We start from the raw sequence: 22,795 nt of genomic DNA, 5'->3' as shown, positions 1-22,795 counted from the left end.
TAATTCTTCAGTATTCATTTACGGTGATAAATTAATCTAACTGGTTTTGAACAATTTATAAAGTTTTTTTATTGTTTTGTTTTTGTTTTTGTTTTTTTCATTGGTTAATTATTTTATTTATCTTCTTTTTTTATTGATTAAATTAAATAGCATCCTGAAATGTTTGCAAAGCTATTGAAACAAATAAATCTACAAATACTTCAGGGTGTTATTACTATTGCTAATTTTTTTTTTAATTAATAGTTGGTTTTTCTTTTAGATTTTATTAGTAATGGCTGGTTACCTTTAATGCATCCAAAACCAAACTCCTATCCTTACATCATCAACGCTCTGATCCCCAGCTGGCATCTTCAATTGTGATGGATGGCTCTCGTCTGGGTGAGGCTCCGTGTTTTGACAAGCTTCTGGGTTTGACCTTTACTCCTGATCTGAAATGGAACACGTACATCAAGTCTGTTGCCAAGGTCGCTGGAAAGATGGTGGGATCCTTCTACCGCTCCAGAAGATATCTCACTACTGATGCAATTCTCTATCTATATAAAAGCAAATACGTCCAAGGATGGAATACTGTTGCCATATCTGGGCAGGAGCTGCTAAAAACAGTTTTTTTTATTGTTTTGTTTTTGTTTTTTGTTTTTTTCATTGGTTAATTATTTTATTTATTTTTTTATTGATTAAAGTAAATAGCATCCTGAAATGTTTGCAAAACTATTGAAACAAATAAACCTACAAATGCTTCAGGGTGTTATTAATATTGCTAAAGTTTTTTTTAAATTAATAGTTGGTTTTTCTTTTAGATTTTATTAGTAATGCTTCTAGTATTTCAAGTTTCCGTTTATTATTGGTTTGTTCAAGTATAGATGCATTGTCAATTAAAATTTTCTTAAACTGGGACAGAGGACAGGAATGTTGATTAGTCAAATGGTTAAATATAGCGCTGTTTTCGGAGCGACGCATGGTTAATCTTCTCGACAAAGTGGTGGTAGTCAAACTATATATAAAATAATTAGCTCTAATAATAAGAAAAGTAATAAACTACAAAATGCAACTATACAAAATACATCGGACTGTAACTGTAGAAGAAAAAATAAATGTCCCCTACAAGGCTCATGTAAAATTCAAAATGTTATCTATAGCTGCACAGTATCAAAAACTCCAAATATACAAGAACCTATCAACAGCCATAACTCAACTACCAGATTAAATAATAACACCAACTTAAATCAATCTACCGATCAATTATTAACCAACCCACCACATTATAATCCAACAATAGACCTAACGGAAAATAATCATAATAATCAAGAGGTAATATATATTGGTTCCACATCTGGCCCAATAAAACATAGAATTTCAACGCACAAACATTCTTTTAAAAATAACTCTCTATCAAACCAAACTACTCTATCCAACTATATTTGGCAACTAAAAAATAGCAATATTTCTTTCAACTTAAAATGGCAAATAATTGAGACTTGCAAATCATATAAACCAGGAGATAAATTTTGTACATTATGTACAAAAGAAACCCTAAAAATTTTAAAATATGAAGATATAAAAAGCACAACCAAACTAGTAAATTCAAGACACGAGCTTCTATCGTGTAATCATAAACGTTGGTTTAAATTTAATAAATATAAACCACCTTAAATCATTAAAAATTACTCATTAGTAAAAATAGATTTTTTTTTTTTTTAATAAATTAAGTTAAACCAATTACCGCCCTTAGACTCGTAAATCAAATAATAAATAAAGCCATGACAATTATCTCCCCTTAAAAACTTGCAAAAAAAAAAAAAAACTCTCTTTCTATAGATATTAACTGTAGCGTCTCTAAATCAAAATACGCTAACGGAAACAATTTACTGCACGAGCGTCGCCCTTTTAAAATTCATCATTCAATAAAATAAAACAAACATCTAAATGACTACTTTAAATACAGTTCCTGATTTCAAAAAAAGAAAAACCAAAAGGTAATTATATATCTATATATTTTTAAATCAAATTTATTATGTAAATTCAAAAATATATATATTTTTTCTACTCATTTCTATCTCTAACCTATATCAATTTTCTTATTAATTTTCTTATAAATTTTATATCCAAACCTTTTACTTCAATTTTTCAGATTCATCTGCCTTACTTTTAATGCTAGGTTTATTTTTGGTGTCTTTTCAATTCAATAGAAATCCTCCTAAATTTGCTGATGAGGAGACCGTGCTTACCAAAAAAACTATGTATAATTATTCTACGTGACTTCATGTATACCACAAATAAAAAGCACGGATTTCCGAAACGATCGTACAGATAAGTCATATGGATATATATTTTTTTTTGTTTTTGAAATCGTAACTTTATAATATATAAAAATCCATAGAACATTAGCTCTATAATAATATATATACGAAATCTGCCAGAATTAAAATATCATATCTAAGCGTACTTTATGACTGGGCTTTACCGGGTGTTCGTGCTAGTTTAGATATATACTTTTGCAGTTTTAATAAAAAAAAAAATGTAATAATATTAGAGCGTCTAAATTTACACTGAACATCTATAGAATGCCAACATGAATATATTACATATGAATGAGTCCCATTGTGGAATTTCCACAGGTCCTGCTAGTTATTATTATTATTATTATTATTATTATTATTATTATTATTATTATTATTATTATTATTATTATTCGTGAATGAAGTCTCAAGGTGTCAGATTGTAGAAAGATATGCGATTGGCCTGCGTCTGATGGCAAAAACAGACGACAAAATGAGCTGAATTTTTTTATGGCAATTCTTTAATAGTCTCTTTCTACTCTATCAGTATTTTCGTTGAAAGGGCTCAACTGAGTTCTAATCTTTTGTTCCTCTTTGTAAGACATCGTAAAAAAAAGACTTTCCTTTCCTCCTGCATGTCTCTAGCGTTAGGCAAAGTTACCATGGACGGACCTTTTTGACATGGCTTTCTATCTTTGAAACACCTTACCGTGTGACTACTTACCTATTGATTATAACTTACCAGACAGAAAAATAAATAAACAAAAGGAATACAAAATAAAAATGATAAATTAAATACAACCGTATCCCACTTTCTCTTAAAAACAGTTAATTGACAAAATTAGCCTCAATTGTTTTGTCTGTGTTTGACGTTTTAATCTGAAGAAAATGCAAAAACTACAAGTTTTTTTTTGTTCTTTTTAAAACTAATTACTTCCATTTTCTCCGTCTGATTACAAAAAAAAAATTAGACTTTCTCTAATTCGACCAGGGTGGTCAGTTTAGACCACCGGTCATTAAATAAAATAATACTTTTACCCATGTATCTCATTTTTTTTTTTTTTCGTTAATATTGGTTGAAAATACAATATTTTTTTTGTTAAAGTAGTTCAAGTAGACATCTCCTACAGGAGAACGGACGAAAAAATAAGTAATTGCTAACTTTAGTTTCGTAAATATTGGTTGTGTAAATACACTGTACTTACCCGCTTTTCTTTCACAATATGCAGCCATCTGCAACGAAGTTACTTGTCTGAAGAAAAAATCAGGTAATCCACTACCCCCCTTTCTTTCTCCTCTTCATAGTTTAAACGTGATTTTCTCAAATTTAATGTTTTGTATGATAAGATTTTTCGTTTAGATTTGAGAATATAACTTTTTTTAAAAGACGAATAAAAAGTCATTTCTATCGCCTGATAAGAATTGGTTGGTTATCGTTATAAGTAATTGGACCAAAACATAATTTTAATTGTGTAACGACATGAACATAGTGTTTACATGAATATAAAGGTACACCTTGCTCTAGATTATTGAGCACTATTAAATAAAACTCGTAAATTCATTGGTTTTTATCTTGGAATATTCATCTTATCTATCTATCTATATATATATATATATATATATATATATATATATATATATATATATATATATGATTAGTTTTTTTGTTTTTTTTTTTGGAAAAAGAATTCCAGCAGAGTGCTCAATTAAAAGGAAATCCAAATTGTAAGAGCGTATTTATATTTTGTGTACAGAAAGTTGTTAGTTGAGACAGATCATTATTACCGTCGGTTTCAAGGCCGATAATAAGGCCCGTTTAAGGTATCCTTATCAAGCTCTCTTCAGCCAATATTCGGAGATGAATATTGGCTGAAGAGAGCTTGATAAGGATACCTTAAACGGGCCTTATTATCGGGCTTGAAACCGACGGTACCAATGATCTGTCTCAACTAACAACTTTCTGTACACAAAATATATATATATATATATATATATATATATATATATATATATATATATATATTCCTTAATTCAGCCTTGCATCGACAGTCAAGCTGTATATTTCTTCCATTCCTTTTTTTACGCACATTTTATCTTTCTTTTAATAATATATTGGAATTCTTTCCCATTCCCTTATACCTATTTGTTAATTATTCCACGGATTTCTGCCTTTTAGGTTACTTTGGATCATCTTCGAATTACGCGATTCCCTTGGATTTTACTTGTGCGAATAGAAATTTAACTAAGTTTCTTGGATTCTGCATTTTTGGATTTTACCGTCATTGGATATTTTACCCTTCACCAGACTGTCCATTCATGTGAAATCACTTTTTTTATTCATCCTATTTCCTCTGCTTCACTTTTTGTTATCAAGCAAGATCTATGACTTACTTGTAGTTTCATTTAATACTTTTGCAAGCAAAATCCGATCCCGCATTTTGCTAAATCCTACCCTGTGATGAGAAGTAAAGTATTTCTTCGAAACTCCGCGGATAAAGGACTATCCAATTATTTAGTGTTTCCTTTTTAAAATTAAATGTTTTTAACTCTTTTTTACCGCTCCAGAAGATATCTCACTACTGATGCAATTCTCTATCTATATAAAAGCCAAGTACGTCCAAGGATGGAATACTGCTGCCATATCTGGGCAGGAGCTGCTAAAATAGCTTATCCTGCCTTGACAGAGTACAAAATAGACTTCGTGGCTTAGTGGAGGATGCCCTTTTCTCTATCCTGCAACCTCTCTCCCACAGAAGAGACGTTGCGTGCCTATCCTTGTTTTATCGTTATTTCCATGGCAGGTGCTCGTCTGAACTCCAAGCTCTGGTCCCCCCTCGCCAATCTTTCACGAAAAACACCCGTCTAGCTGAATCCACCGTGAAAAATTTCCCCCACTCTTTCTCTGTGCCTAAATCAAAACGTGGATTCCATGAACAAAGCTTCTTTCTTAGAACTGCACGCCTGTGGAACTCTGTTCCGTCTGCCTGCTTCCCACCTGACTACAACTTGGATGTCTTCAAGTCCAACGTAAACAAATTCCTAATGAACCGCCCCCTTAAGTAAACACTTCATCAAATCTCCACACTAACGTAATGTACTTGCAATAACCCTTATCCCTGAGTGGCTTCCGGGCCTTGATAAGTGGTGACCACTGTGTAAAAAAAAAAGTGTTTTAAAATGTTTAACTACTTGTTCTCATATATATATATATATATATATATATATATATATATATATATATATATATATATATATATATATATATATATATATACAGGGTGTCCGTAAAGTTACTATACAGTCTTACAAGTTTCTATACAGACACCCTGTAATATATTAACAGTACAGTAAGATATTGTATTAAAATATTTATTTGTAACAAAAGAAATAAAAAGAAATAATACCTTTATGTTTATAAAAATCTCAGAAAATACACGTTACATCCGAAAAGACTGTAACAATCAAGGCAAACAATTTCTATGACAAATATTCCTGTGCGTTTTCTGTTTTCCAATATCGCTTCAAAATAAATTTGCGCTCTTCCAAAGTTAGCTTGCGTGGCATGTTTGATTAAATAAACCTGTAAAGAAAATAGATATTAATACAAATATAATACAATAAAACAATAAGACTGTATAGTAACTTTACGGACACCCTGTATATTTATATATATATATATATATATATATATATATATATATATATATATATATATATTGCTAGCTGGCTATGACGCAAATAACGGCATCTTTGTAAGTTTGTAGAATTATTAGGTTGAGAAGAAAGTTTTTTGCGGAATGTTTAATTTTGATTTCAAATGATGTATTTTTAAATAAATGTTTCTGATCATACCTTTACTTTATATCTTATTTTAAAAAGCGTTTCGATTGTAATCATTTTAAAACAACTATGTCTTCTTTTCAGAAGGTTGAATACAAGATGGATAAAAAAAGCAAATTCGCTCAATTTCTTATTCAAGTTTGGCCAAAAAGATGCTGAAACAGCTCGCGATATCAACGAAGTCTTTGGTCCAGAAACCACACAGCACAATGATGGTTTAAGAAATTTCGTAACGACAACGAAAGTCTTGAAGATAATGAGTGTAGTGGTCGGCCCTCGCATTAGTGGTCGGCCCTCGCTTTAGTCGAAGCCAATCTAGGTACAACTGTTCGAGAACTTGCTCCTGAATTAGGCGTAACGTATACGACGATTTCCAACCACTTGAGAGAGATTGGAAAGACAAAAATATTTGATAAATGGGTGCCTCCCGAATTGAATGACAACCAAAAGAAACGTCGTTATGAAGTGTCATCTTCCCTTTCTTTTACGCAACAAGAACGACCCGTTTCTCAACCGGGTTATGACTTGCGATGAAAGGTAGTTTTTTTACAGCCGACGACACTCAGCTTAGTTGTTAGATGCCAACGAAGCTCCACGACACTTCTCGAAGCCACCGTTACACCAAAAGAAAGTCATGCTGACTGTTTGGAGGTCTGCGACCGGTCTCATCCACTATAGTTTTTTAATGCAGGTGAAACCTTTACTGCTGAGAAGACCTGTCAATAAATGAATGAAATGCATGAGAAACCTCGACAACAACACCCAGCATTAGTCAACAGAAAAGGCCCAATTCTCCTCCACGACAATGGCCGACCGCACGTTGCTAAACCGACTCTGCAGAAATTAAATGAGTTGGACTACCAAATTCTGCCTCATACGCCATATTCTTCAGACTACCACTTTTTAATCATCTCGACAACTTTCTGCGTGAGAAATGATTCCAAAACCTAAACGATATGCAGAACACCTTCAGCGACTCCATCGCCACCAGAACGCAAGATGTATACGTTACTGGCATTAATACAATTGTGTTGCGTTGGCAACGTGTGTTGATTCTGATGATGCGTATTTCAATCAATAAATTTTTGTTTGAGCCGAGATATGTTCATCTATTCAGATGAACATATTTAATTAAAAGTTAAAAATCGCAGCACTTTGCTATCAACCTGATGAATAAATCATTGTTTTTCAATATTTAGCGGCCGTCGTGTTGATCCATTCTTTATTGCGAACAGTTTGCCTCTGCAAGATTTGAATTTTGTAAGGAAAGAGATTAAGGTCGTCAAAACTGATGTTCTCGAAATGCCTGTTTCTTGTGAGAGATGACGTGTTGATTTTCTAGGGGATTCTTCAGGTTGTTTTTGAATAATTTCAAGGATTATCACTGATCGATGTTGATCTCTGTGATAATTGTAGGCATCTTCGGCACTTACTGTCTCTTCAAATTTCTCCTTTTGTCCCAGACTTGTTGTCTACACCACTTAAAAAGTATGGAAAATATTTTCAAGTATAATTTGGGAAGAAAAACAAAGTAGGGCGCTTTTTGTTTATCACTCTGTATTGAAGAAACTTTATAAAATGAATAACCACATGGCACTACTTTGATAAGATAACCTGGACCCTTCATAGATAAAGCAGAAGAACTCAAGAACCTGGATCAAAGAATCAGGAAATTAATAATTCGTGCAATTTACTAAACCCTAATATTGAATAGGAAAAATACTCATATATATTTAAAATCTGAAATAGATAAAAGAAAGAATAGATGATCTCTTCAAAATACTCGCCACTGGAATATTGTTTTGTGGTATAATTTTCTCCGGTAATTCCGTATCTATTTTATATTCCCTAAACGGCAAAAATACACACAATAGAAATACATAGCACAAGATAAGAAGCTGGCTACCAGGGCCTAAAACAGCACCTATGTTGAATAATATGACTAAACGGAAAACAAAAACACAAGAAATCGATTACGAAACATTTTGTTACGACTTACACGCCTGCCATACCCACCTCTCCACTCTCCACCTTTTTAATTAAAAGGAGAATACTATACCAAGTTACCGTAAAAAAAACATGTGGTATTTCTTTTCGTTTTTTTTTTTTTTTTTGTTTGTTTGTTTGTTTTTGTTTTGTTTGTTTTTTTTTGTTGTTTTTTTGTTTTTAGTTTTTTTGGGGGGGGGTTCTTAAAATTTTACTAATTATACTTTTATACTGTAGGAGCTGTATTTTCCTCATATTAAGAATAGACGTCCTATCTAACTCTTCCCTCAAAATGAAAAGCTATGTTATTCTTAGTTAGAAAAGAAATAATTATTTTTAATTATCAGGTACTTCAACTATTTACTCTCGATTATATAATTATTTTTACCGCTAAGCGTAAATTTGTCCCTGGTTGAGAACCTCTGCTCTAAGCAATAGCACCATAAAATAAGTTTCAAATTTCCTTAATCAAGATTAAGCACTTGTTAGATTCCCCAAAGGACTTCACGTTTTTTTTTTGTTTTTTGTTTTTTTTTTTGTTTTTTTCAGGAGCAAAGTAGGAACAGGAAATTTTGAACCCCAGACATTTATTTTCAAAAAAGAAGATAATAACTTTTTGTAAACCGTAACAGGCTACCGTATCTTGAAAAAATCTCACGCAAAACCGCACTTGCAGATATAATTAATATTATCATTTTCACACCTGATGTTTTTTATTTATTTTATTTATTTATTTTTGGTATCGATTCTTTAAAGCATTCTTTATGTACTGGTAAATGGAAAGTTTACACATTCCAAAATAAAAAGTTTTATTTATTTTTGAAAGATTTAAAAGTATAGCGATTTCAGCGTTTTCACAAAAAAATATTTTTATCCTCATCTGAAAGTTATTAATTATTGATAACATATTCAATGAATCTCACACTTCAAAACGCAAAAGATGTTAAAAAAATATTAAACTTCGATATGTGATTTTTTGTTTTTTGTTTTTCTATACTCATTCACCCTCCCATCACAAGATGATTGTGTGCTTAATGGATCGCTTGGAATTTAAGGGGTCGAACAATGAACAAATAAGGAAGGGTTAATATTAAAAAATATATTTATACAACGAATATGAAAAAAATTACACCCATATAAAGTGCATTCTTTACTTATTAATTGGTGAAAATTTTATATTGATCAGTTGATTAGATGGTTTTTGGTAGATTTTTAAAGACAGACTCTGTTACGAAAATCCAAAATACTCCATAAATTTGGCGGTCACTAGTTATAAGTTTTCAGGTATAGTTGACCTTAAGCTTTCTGAAGCCAGATACACTCAATACAACAGTTTTATTTATGACAATGCGGGCACTTTTATACAATGAAACGGATTGGTTAGGGAAAAAGTAATAAAAATTACCCGAGTGAAACGTTATGTGGGATTTTGGCTGTCAATAACGATGTTTTAATAATCATATACTAAAAGAAGACGACATAAAAACAATATGGTGGCTACAAATAGTTTGGCGCTTATCCAGATCCACCCTAAAGTTCGCAAAAAGAAAATACATAAAGTAGCACAAAAAAGCGTATTATGTGCTTACGTGTTAGACTTTAAAAAAATGACAATACACCAAACATGCCACAAATTCATCCAGTATTTTTGTTGCAAAAAAAATTGATTGTCGCATTTTCTCATCGGTCATTTTTGCCTTCATTGCTCTAAAATATAATAGTTTTGTATTGTTAAACAAGTGATTGTTATTCGCTTCGTATTCTTATGGAATGTCGTTTCAGTTTTTACTTGTTTTTACTGTGATATTGGAAAAGTAGAGCCGAGAGTCCCCAAATTATTTGGAAGAATCAGCTCTCCATTAGCAATTTCAATTCATTTTGATACTAAAAAATCATCATTTTGTCATAAATGCATACATAAAATTACTTTTCTTTTTTATATAAAACATACCTACTTTTTGTATGAAAAATCTTGTTGTTGTTGTTGTTGTTGTTGGTGGTGGTGGTGGTGGTGGTGGTGGTGGTGGTGGTGGTGGTGGTGGTGGTTGATCATCAATTCGCATGAACTAAATGATTATTGTTGGCATACATTTCCCCAAGGTCTTTCTAGTTGGAATTTTTTTCTAAAAATACATTATGGACTAACAAGAGGGACCACATGAAAGTTGCCAACATCTCTAATTGAAAGTGTTCCTGTAGAATTAATCTGATTCGAATTTAGCAAAACCAGGATGCAAGTATGCTTTGTTAACAATTTGGACACCGTCATTCTTCCTATTGTTCAACTCTGTTTTTGGATCACAAATTATTCGATTTTTTCTCTTGAATTTGTTACCAAAATAGTGATTGTAAATTCTCTTTAAGTATCTCTTAAAGAATGAAAATAGTTTCTATTCTTTTTCTGTTTTTCTAGCAACGAGGCGCTTGTTTTTCCATAGCGTTATGGTGCATTAATTGGGTTATTATCATATTTATTCAGAGTAAATTGTTTGAAGTGCCTACAATTAATACCTATTTCATCTCTTTGATTCAACAATTTGTATTTAAATAGGAATATCAAATAGCTAATTTTCATTAAGACAAAGGAAGCATGCCGGGTTCTGTTGCGTCGGGATCGAAGCTTTAAGGAGCTCTATCTTATTATAGGTACTATATTCTTTTCGCTGATTAGAATCGGTTAATTGGAATCAAATATACGAGAATAATAATAGTAGAATGGTAATCGACCATTATTTTATCATCAAAGTCGAGTTTCGTATCGGCAACATTATAGCAATATTGGTGATAACTACCATGCCCTTATAAAAGTCTAACCTACGGTAGTTATGTTTGCTATATGTAACCAATCACCTGATGTACCCCTACTGAGTAATGTTGATGGATTTGTTCTTGGTTACTTTTGTACCCGATCAGAGCGCCTCCTATGTGGACCTATTCTCCCCCCCCACACACACACACACAAGCACCCCTTTCGACCTCCACCAGACTTTGCTATAATTGGTAGAATATAATTCGGTTGCCATTTATTTGTCTTGGCTTAAACAGGTTCCGTAAGTTAGACAAATTACGTTTTGTTTACGTAGGGTATATCCAGCTTTTCCGAACGGAGCACTATATGAGACTAAAATTAAAATTGCACTAGGTTAAGAAAGATTTCTTCTTTCTGACTGAAGGCATGAACAGATATTACACTTTGATCCTAGCTCAAGTGACAGGGCCAGTCTTTCGTCTCATGCTGATGAAAATACGTCATAATCTTCGCCAATATCTCGTTCTCAATTTAACATTTCCTTTGAGAAGGCATTCCTATTAAGCTTTCTTTTTAATATTACGTTCATAGAAAATAAAAGCGGTCCACGTCTCTTTGATGATATTCAATAAACCTTTTTTTTTGCGGATCTATATTTGACCTTTTTCTTCTTTTGTATGCATTCCCGGTCAAGATGGAAAAAAAATCGCGTTATAAAATACGTCCACATGCCTCAGTGAGAATGTTCGTTCGTTTGTCACGTTTACAGTTTGCAATAGAATTTTTTTTTTACTTTGGCGCCTGTGCATAAAATATTGTTGCCACATAAGAGAGATGGGGTTTTTTGTCAGCATCCCTTCCTTCCTTATTTGACTGTTACAGGACTTACTTTTTATCTAGCTTGATTGGAGTGCAGGGGATTGAACGCTAGTTGTAAGGTCTCTTTTAGGCTTGTTATGTCTTTAAGTGATTCCTTCTTTCTTTCTTTTCTGTCATTATTATTAGTCCTATATATCAATTGGCCTAATACCTTGTCTGCAGCGATTTACATTTAAGAACAATCATCTTTTTTGGCAGTGACAAACCAAACAAAGGCAATTATTGCATTCAATCAAATATATATTACAATTCCAAATACAACAAAGAGATATTTACGTGATTTCGAAAAAAACTGTTGTTCTAAAAGCTGTTTTCCTTGTTAAAGAAAGTCAGTTTAGCAGAAGTGCTCTTCCTTTTTCTTTTTAGTTATTCAAAATTAACGTTCTCCAATATTTGAGAGTTCCTTCTTTTGAAAGTTTTTTTTTTTAAGAGTTGATATCGAACCTCTACCCTTAAGTAAAGTGTGCAAAAAGCAACATAGATTATGATAAACTCAATTATGCAAATCGCCAAACATCTTATTCAGAAATTTCCAACGGATATGGCAACAAAACTCCATCTATTAACATGTATCTGACTCCTACACAAGCAGAAAATAACGCCAGGATTGAGATACATTCTGGATAGATAAAATGATCCAAATAGTTTTTCGGCGATCTTAGCAATGTATTTGATGCGAGTCTCCCATTTTTTTTTTTATTTTAATTTTCTTATTATTTTGTTCTGAGATTGAAATATCCTATCAGATGCCAGACATTCGTCCTCTATCTCATGCATTCAAACCGAGAGATATTATAAAATTCTAACAGTCCCTTCAAATACAATATGTTTTATCTCTCCTGCACTTATTTCACCGGGTATACTTGTCAGAAATTTTTGTTCATAAGTCCGGTTGCTCATAAAATTACTGGAATGATAGATATCGTCTTAAGATTCCAGTTTCTTTTTATGTCATACCTTGTGTGACCTTGTTATTTCGTTATATTTTCCTCTCGGTTGTAGTTAACCCGGCATCATTGGGGACACTAACTTCTACTAAGGTTGCTTCTTTCTCCTACTAGTCCTATATCATTGTATCAGGTTTCATAGTTCCGTTTTCTACTAACGTAACTGTTGGAAATGCATAGTCATGGTCATTATAATATATTTTTATATGTCCACCCAATCTCCACTGGGTTCGTCTTCATATTCTTCATCGAACGATACATCTAGTTGCGTTTCACTTCAATGCCGCGCCATGCCTCTGTGCCATATTATTTTAATTTGTCCAAGTCTGTAATGATCCTTTCCGAGGTCATGGAAAGGTTATCGCTTTATTATCAAGCCCTGTCTAACATGTTGAAATGCGCACAGCATCTCGGTTGACCAATCAAATACATCACAAATCAATCAGATATTAAGATAGAAGAGAAAAGGTCAGTCAGTAAATATCAAGTTTGAATATGATATGTGTTAGTCAAAACAATCTACTTGAATTCTTTAAGATTAGGTTTTCTTGTGATCTTTTCTAAGTGTTGTTATTTTTGTTTGTTTTTTGTTGCTTTTTTTTTTCTTTATGATTTTTTGTCCGTCCGACCGAAAGATCCAATGACTGTGGGCAATTTTGTTGTTTCTTAGATGCCGCTATTTTTGGATTTCTATTTGTAGATGTTTGTATTTTGATAGATTTTCGAATTCTTTAACTGATACGTTTCTATAAGCACGGTCATACCAACAAATAGACTTTGTAAACCTTTGTAATATCTGATCGATTTGCTTATCCGGTTCTGTCGACGTTCATACTGTTGCAGGGTTGCGATGCTGCTGATCGGTATTACAATCTCGTTTTGAAAAAGTGTTGCGCCTAAACCTTGTACCACACGCGATTGAAAGTTCAGAATTCTACCTTTGTTCGCTGCTTGTTTTTGTGCCCATTTTGAGGTCTTTCCAGAGTAAGGGATCGCCATCTCCAAATAATTGATTTCATACTTCTTTAACTGCTAAAGATAGAAAGGGTTGCTTCATCTTGATCTCTGTTCCAAAATCACTGATCAGTGTAATGGGGGGGGAATACACACACGAACACGCACACACACACATACACACACACACACACAGATCTCTCTCTCTCTCTATATATATATATATATATATATATATATATATATATAACTACTTCATTTACTCACATAAAATTAATATACGAAAGTATAAATTTATGCGTAAGCTTTAAGTATTTACTTCAAAAGTGCTCAATACCTAGGTAGAGCTAGTTCGTAAGTTATAAAATATGTATGGCGATTAAGCTACACTGAATATTCCGCGTTTCATCCACTCTAGGACTCTTCAGGCTTATGCGCATAAGCCTGAAGAATCCTAGAGGGGATGAAACGCGGAATATTCAGTGTAGCTTAATCGCCATATATATTTTATATATGCGCATAAGCCTGAAGAGTCCTAGAGTGGATGAAACGCGGAATATTCAGTGTAGCTTAATCGCCATATATATGTTATAACTCACTATATATATATATATATATATATATATATATATATATATATATATATATATATATATATATATAGCGACAGGATTACCCACAAGAATGAAACGCGAAAAATTCTGTGTAGCTTAATTGTCATACATATTTTCAAAGCTTATCAAACACTATCGAACACTTGAAGTAAATACTGAAAATCTAAACTGTTTGTCTGTTTGTCTGTCTGTCTGTCTGTCTGCCTGTCTATCTGTCGGTCTGTCTGTCGACATATTTTCAAACTCTATTTCCACCGAAACTATAAGTCGCAGAGAAGCGCTAGGAGCCTCAACTGATTGGATTTTTTACGGGTCGTTCTTTTATGGGTCTTTAGCCGGTAAAAATTGTTTTTAAGGCATCAAAAATGGGTCAACATTGAAAAATCGGTAGTCTGTTTTTAAGTTTTTATTTTTAATCACTTTATATGTGTGTTATGTTGGTACAAGAATTTTACCAAAACTAGATGGCAACGTCGGGTTATCAGCTAGTTTTGTTTATAATTATTACTAGCTACGACTCGTTAAAGTTATAATTTACTTTTTCATAATTTAAATTACGAAGATTTTCGTAGTGAAGTGGTATTTGCTTTCAATAACAATAAGCATATTCTTTTCATTGTTTTGACTCTCGAGTATATACCCGACACAAGTTAGCACAGTTAATCAACCGAGAACCACATCATTCTATATAAAAGCATATAAAATATCAAAGGATACACACTCGAGAGTCAAAACAATGAAAATAATATGCTGTTGTCATAGCCCTATTTATGACTAATCTCAACGACCGCTGAGTGAGTCGACTGATCTTGACTGGATCAACAGAGCGGCAAAAATTCGTTGTTCTTAATTTTCTTAGTTTTCAATAAAAGGTTTGATGCAAATCTTTGTCCAGATCTTTTTTTTAAATAATCCAGATTATTATTTCTCATTTAAAAACATTCTGAAAGAGAAACAGATATTATTTACAACAATGGAATTAACTTTTGTTATTCCTGTTTAATTTCAACTCCGTGCCATGCATTAAAGAAATATCATAATTATATATTGTAATGCACTTGTTTTTGTACACGCCAATTCTTTTATTCAGTTAACGCCCTCTGCAAATAAGTCTTTATCGTTCCACCCTGTAATGCGTTTTCTCGCCAAATATTTAACAATTTTAAAATTATACAGAAACAGAACAATCAGGTTTATATATTATCTGCTATTTTTGATTCGTTAGGTCTATTTTGTGGAAAGCAAATCTTTTAGCGTTATAATATTAAATGTACACTTTATTTATGTTCATACCTACGATAAAAAAAAACTTTAGGCATAACGTCTGTTTTTAATGTAAAAAAGATCCAGCGCCACAAAAATAGATATTTTGGATTTGGAGAAAAGCAAAAACTTCTTCACTCTAGAAGAATTTTTCATTTGTTGATTGAAAACAAAACAGATAAAGCGTAATATCCGAAGAGAAACTATACTTAAAAGTAAAACTATTGAAAACATGGAATGTTTATTCGTCTGGATCTTAGTTCCATATCATTGGCCAGATAATTATATAAATAACATGTTCATATGTGTAATTCTTCTAACGAACTGCTAACTTCTTTCGCTCGCTCTTTCTTTGTGCCACGTGATGTCACATCCATTTCTATCAATTCTTATGACCGAATAAAAACTAACCTCGGGTTCAGCAAGTAAACCTCGGACTGAACTGTTATTTTCTGGTATTTTCAATTCAAGAATACATGTATTCAAATATTCAATAATTTTTAAAATATACAGAAGTAGAAAAACTTCCATATTATATATCGTCTAATTTGGGAGGGGTCATCTGACCTATTTTACGAAAAGTGATCCCTCTACTTAATTATGTTAGGTGTACGTCCAGAAACAAATACAATTTAAAACAATTAACTAGTATAAGTTTGTCCCATTTCAGTCTTGTGCCATACATGGATGAAAATTTATAATAACAACTTGTTAGCTGCTTGTTCTTGTACAGGTCCTGTCTGTGATTTTTCCAGACCGGAGAAATGCCACTTACAGAAATGCTCTTTTATACATCAAAAATGAGACAAAGGAGAATTATCTTGCTTGATCTTCATTCCAAATCACTGCGACGGAGAGGAACAAAAACATATCGTTAATCACAGTAGAGTCATATCTTATCAACATATTTTAAATTTTCATGTTTAAACCTCTCTCGCTCTCTCTTCTGGTCATGTGGCGTCACACTCGTTTTTATCAATTTTCGAGGGTCGTATAAAAACTAATCTCGAGTTCAGCAAGTTTACCCTGACTGAACTTTCAGTTCTTGTTATGTTCTATTAAACTATTTAAATACTAGTGGATTTACTCACCAAGAATATAATAGAAGAAAGTAAGAAAAAATCAGAAGTAGCTTACTTGTTTGTGGGCGTGGCTAAGACAAAAGTTTAAAGATTAGTAACAGCAAGTAACTATGGTTAGTGCCTACACTCCAACTTTAACGGCAATGGGTGTGATCATAACAGCACGGACGTGCAAAATACCAAAATTCTTAGGGATAGTATAGTATTCGTCTTTTGCAGCTTGTGGTTTGGGTTCAGTTTTACCATCGACTTCTTATATGGTCATAAAAAAATTTAGTTGCAGGCGACTTTTTTGCGCAGAAGATTAATTAGACAATTAATGTAATTTTCTATAGTTCTGCTTTCACTGAATAATTTCTGTTTAATCTCGAGAGACATTGAATACCTCCTGTAATGCTAGCTACGCGTGGAAGCAAGCAAAGGTTGCACAATCACTAACCGCATCTCTTGAGGTGGTACCGTCTGGTTCCAGTGGGTAGAAAACGTCAAGGACAACTTGTAACAATGTCCAGATAAGCGGAGAGCACATACGGCACCTGGTATTCCACAATGGTCAGACATTTTAGTACTCAACATCAAAGCGTTTCACACCCTTCTTGAGATCCATCATCGGGCAGTGTCCGAGGCCTCTTTGAGGTCCACATCGAAGCATGTCTCTCTTAGAGGACAGTCTGTGAGGATGTGAGCGATAGTCTGCACGTCGGCGCCTCAGGGATACCGAGCGTCCTGTACATAGTCCCACTTGTGCAGGTTGTTCCATGTTTTGGCAAGCTTCGCTCGGGCCCGGTTAAGTGTTTCTCACTCTTTCCAGGGGAGTTCAGGGCCTGCTTGGGGGTCTTCTTTCGGTGCTGGAAGAGTCTCGTTGTTGTTGTTGTCTTTGACAGACTCATTCCACCAACGCAAACTGAAGGACGCTGGTATTGTTCAGCCGAGGCCTGTGATATTGGCAAAGCTCTTGCGGGATGATAGTCGCTGTGGCAACTCTTGATGTCAAAATGGGGGGGGGGCGATTGTCGTTGCTCTGCTTGTCATGCTCTGCCTTCGTTGTCACTCTCCCCTGATCTGTGGCGAAGTGATTCCGGATATCCTATAGACAGATGACAGGTTAGACGATTTCAGGTTTTGCCGGTAATCGTCCTCCATGTCTTGTTGAGCTCGACGTGGATCTTTGCAACATGAGCAGAATGAGTCCATGCCACTGCGCAGTAATCTGCAATCGACTAGCAAAGCGCTGAAACTGACAGCCCGTAATAATAAGTGTCTCAAAAAGGACCACGTTCTGGATGCGTGTTTGCGATGGAACATAGAAGTCGAGGACAAACAAGAAAGCAAGGTCAAAAATTTAGTCCGATAGATAGATAGATAGATAGATAGATAGATAGATAGATAGATAGATAGATAGAAAAGAAAATGAAAATATTTGCTTTTAATGTCGTTGTTTCTGGTTAGATGAGATTGCATACTGACACAAGCATTCTCATGACAGTTTTGTAAGCCTTACTATTTCCGTGCTAGCTCATAACAAATTTTGAAGCGGGAGATCTTGTTTATGACACCATCACTAAAAGGCTCTCTCTATTCGGTTTGATTTTTCAACAGATACCCCTTTTCTTAGATGTAAGAATTCCATCTATCCCTGTTTAAGTACTAACCTTCTAGAATATCAGAGAAAGGCTTAAGGGTACTACACCTTACCTAAGTGTGACCTGAAACTTTACAAGGCAAGAGAGGTCAGCTCCGTGTGGTATTGTTTATACCCCCGTACCTAAACACATACAGTACCTAGTATTTCTAAATGTCTATCCATCTGGTACTACCCGGGATAAAAAAAAAAATATATTAAGAAATAAAGTCAATAACTGGAAGAATGAAAAAGAAGATATTTTTATCAAATATTACCGGATTGTAAAATGTACTTAAATATATTTTAATTCATACAGATTTCTTATTTATTATTACAGAGCCAATTTTCTATTGAATATTATATTGTACCTAATATATAGTACTGATTTCAAAAGTTTTAAAAAACGTCGGGTGCAATCAGCTAGAATCGAAACCAATACATTTAGCGATGAAGTCGTGTTCCCTATCAATGTAGCTATCGAGAAATAGATCAGAAAAATGTAATATTAAACGATTTGAATAAATGAATTTAATTTGGGCATGCGCAGAAATAAACAGAAATATGTTGGCAAGTTGAAATGAACAGTTTGCATTTCAACTTGCATACGTATGTATACATTATTCATCCAGCCAAACAAAGAATTGACACATAAACCAAATTGGGTGTATTATTACAATTTCCTGTTAATTTTAGTGTTATGTAACCAATCGTTTACGAGTTTATCGGTTAAATATTTACACACCGGCGGAAAGGCACACACACACACATATTTACTGTTTTATTTTTATAGACTAACGAATAAAAAAAATTAAGGATTAATAACAATAAAGCAGAAGATGGAGAAGAAAAATCCACCACTGAATTGTGTTCATTTCATATCCGGATCATCTATATCGTGATTAACGTGGTCATTTCGGAATTATTAAAACAATCTAACAGCCGTGCTTTTCTAGAACTCTTCATTGATCTAAGAGAGATAACTCCCTTTTACTAAAAGATTCATTCATTTCTTCATACGAGAATTTAGGCTACTAAAACCAACACAACATCTATGAATTTCAAAAATAGAATGGTCCGGTTGGTGTTTTTTTTTTTTAAATCAATGTTAACCTTAAAAACAAAAGAATTAAAACAATATAAAAAGAAAAGGACGACTGCAATTGCTTCTTTTGTTAATTTAACGAAGTTTATAACATAAATAACGCAAGGATTAAGTTTTTAAATACCAACAGTAACAGAAAAATAACACCAAGAACATTTTTTTTAAATAACAACACTAACACAAAAATAACATTAATAACAAAATTGCAGTTGTAAAATTACAACAAAACACAAAAATAACAGCAATAAAAAAATGAAGATTTTAAATAATTAAAATTACAACAAAAACAAAAAAAACTAACAGCAATAAAAAATGAAGATTTTAAATAACAACTCTAACACAAAAATAACATTAATAACGAAATTGCAGTTGTAAAATTACAACAAAACACAAAAATAACAGCAATAAAAAATGAAGATTTTAAATAACAACACTAACACAAAAATAACATTAATAACAAAACTGCAGTTTTAAAATTACAACAAAAACACAAAAATAACAGCAATAAAAAATGAAGATTTTCAAATGTAAATAAATGAAATGAGACAACTCTATTTTTATTATTTTTATTATCTTTACAACAAGCTGACAATTATCTCAATCAGATCGCTGGGAATCTTAACCATTGTATATTCTTATCTTTGTAAACTTATAGAAGTTCTTTTAGATTTTCCTGTGCATGTGTATGCTTATCTAATTTGAATTTATAAGACAGACAGATTCGTCAGTGAGGTCGTGGTCCCTTGCGTAGTTTGGGTAAAACGTAAAGTGAGGTTATGGTGAGGTTTATCTGGTTATCAACTATATGTTTCAGATAATGCATTATTATTGAGAGTTTGTTTTATATTATTTTAAAAGACTTTCAGAAAAAAACATTATTTTGATAAAAAGAAATTAATCTTTTGATTTCTTCTTTCGTGGAAGATTTTTTTAAATCTTTTTGAACTGAAAAATATTTACATGAACCGAAACATTGATAAAACGTTATCAGTTACCTGTTTCTTACAAAAGGGTGTTTATCTAATATTTCTGATATCGAATATTTAATGCCTGCATATACAATACATACATATATATATATATATATATATATATATATATATATATATATATATAAAGCTGGACGTCTGTGTGTGTGTCTGGTCACGAATAGGCTCCTATATGGTTGACTGTTGTAGAAAACTGATCACATATAATGATAGATGTATCGAGACACAGGAATGGGTATGTTTGACCTGACATAATGATGATTCATAAAAATTGTGGGGTCTGCGTACACGCCTGGTCCACGAAGTATGGAAATAAAAAATTTAAAAATTTAAAAAAAAAACGTTTACAAGTGTTTTTGATATAGATGTACATAATAATACTTTGATAAGTATGTTTTAACTTAAAGAGGGATGGTATAATAAAATTGTGGGGTCTGCGTTCGCGCCTGGCCTCCATAGACTGGAAATAGGCACAAACTTTAAAAAAAGACTTTTCATATCTATCTGCGTAAGTATACTTTAATAATTATGTTTCAGTTTGAAGAAATATAGGATACTAAAATTATGGTGTGTTCGTTCGCGCCTGACTTCCATAGAATGGAAATATGTCACAAAGTTTAACAAGGTTTTTTTAATATTGATCCACAGAATATTGTGATAAGTGGTTCAGTGTGAACAGGTATGGTATAATAAATTATGGGGTTTATCTATTTTATTTTTATTTTCATCATATTTTGCTTTGGTTTTGTTACCTCCAAATTCGAAGCTATCTCTTTACAACCCTTCCTTTTCATAACCTATCATACTTTCATAAATCAGAGTCGATTTTCTGTAGGCTGTTTTTGAACCCAGTCAACGACGGGTACTTTTGCTAGTATATATATATATATATATATATATATATATATATATATATATATATATATATATATATATATATATATATATATATATGCATTCGCCCATATATGGAGTATTGCTGTCACATTGGGGTGGTGAATCTGCTGCTAGTCTCTCGCTCCTAGATTTAATGGTGAATGCTCTGACGCACTGCAGACACTTGTGCCTCCATAACACAGACATCCTCGACAAACCCAACAGGCAGCTAAATCCCACCCCCCACGCAGTAGAGATCCCTAGATGTAAAACATCTTTCTACTCCAGTAGTTTCTTCCCCAGAATCGTTAGACTCTGGAATTCCATTCCAGGCCACTGCTTCCACAACTGTACTGACATACAGAAGCTCAAGTGTAACGTGAACCGACATCTTGCTGCCCAAATCCCAAAATAATGCCCCAGTAGTTGCTGCCCCTGATAGTAGCCCCCTACACCAAAGTGGCAATGTGCCTGGCTTGGGGTGAAAATGTAATAATAAAAAATATATATGCATATATATATATATATATATATATATATATATATATATATATATATATATATATACATACATAAATACATATATATACATACATATACATATGCATATATATATATATATATATATATATATATATATATATATATATATATATCACATTGAAAATTCTCAATGAGTTGATTATAAAAATTAATATTCAGCTATCAAAAACCAGCAGATCAATAGTGGGTATATATATATATATATATATATATATATATATATATATATATATATATATATATATATATATATATATATACGAGCAAACAGTTAATAAAACATGTTAAAAAACACTTTGAAATGAGTTAAAAACATATTTAATCTGAAAAGGAAACACTAGATAAGTGGATAGTCCTTAATCCGCAGAGTTTCGAAGAAATACTTATCGAACTTTTACATCTGGCTGAGATAATTTTATGAATATTAATTCTTTAATATTTATAATATACTTTTATTTTAACATCTGGATCATTTTGGTAAATTTAATTTTTATTTTTATTTTATATATATATATATATATATATATATATATATATATATATATATATATATATATATATAAGAAACTCTCTGCGTGTGTGGGGGGGGGGAGTCCGTTGCCTATCAACTGGAAAACGGCTGTGCAGATTTTTATTAAATTTCACACGAATGTACTTTATGCACCTGGTGATATTCTTAGATAGGTTTTGTATCGGAATGTTAATAAGTATCTATAATCGATAATCGAAATAATCCGATAAAAGAAGGAACAGACGATTTTTCCTAACGTTAACACCTTACACAGCCTAACATCACAGGTGCATTTGAAGTTTTATTATCACACAAGCCGAAAGGCCCGACATATAAAAGTAAGAGTATGCTCTTTGACATAACAGGGGCGTGTTCGAAATGAATGTTTCTGTTTAAAGTACAATTGCAGCATGATAAATGAATTTTTCATTTTAAATGTAAATTCTAAAGCACTTCAAAAGCAGAAAAGCCAGGCATATAAAATCAGAAGTAGGTTCTTTGATATGACAGGGGTGCGTTCGAAATGAGTGTTTCTATTTAAAACACAATTGATGCATGAT

The 22,795-nt window shown here is 32.5% G+C and overlaps 1 protein-coding gene across 1 annotated transcript in view; it reads right to left on the bottom strand.

Moving 5' to 3' along the window:
* Nucleotides 1-5,731: 5,731 nt before the first annotated feature.
* The window catches only part of LOC145246653 (protein inturned-like), a 223,613-nt gene continuing 206,549 nt past the window's right edge, over nucleotides 5,732-22,795 (bottom strand). The window contains exon 18 of the mRNA XM_080108361.1: nucleotides 5,732-5,856. Within this exon, the coding sequence (XP_079964487.1) occupies nucleotides 5,847-5,856 (10 nt within the window). The 3' untranslated portion in view covers nucleotides 5,732-5,846. The remainder of the gene's footprint in view (nucleotides 5,857-22,795) is intronic.

The sequence above is a fragment of the Euprymna scolopes genome, chromosome 24, assembly GCF_053919585.1.
Source record: "Euprymna scolopes isolate OS-2025 chromosome 24, ASM5391958v1, whole genome shotgun sequence".
NCBI classification, from domain to species: Eukaryota; Metazoa; Mollusca; class Cephalopoda; order Sepiida; family Sepiolidae; genus Euprymna; species Euprymna scolopes.
The sequence above is the reverse complement of the archived record's forward strand: the minus strand, read 5'-3'. Positions and strand labels throughout refer to the sequence as shown.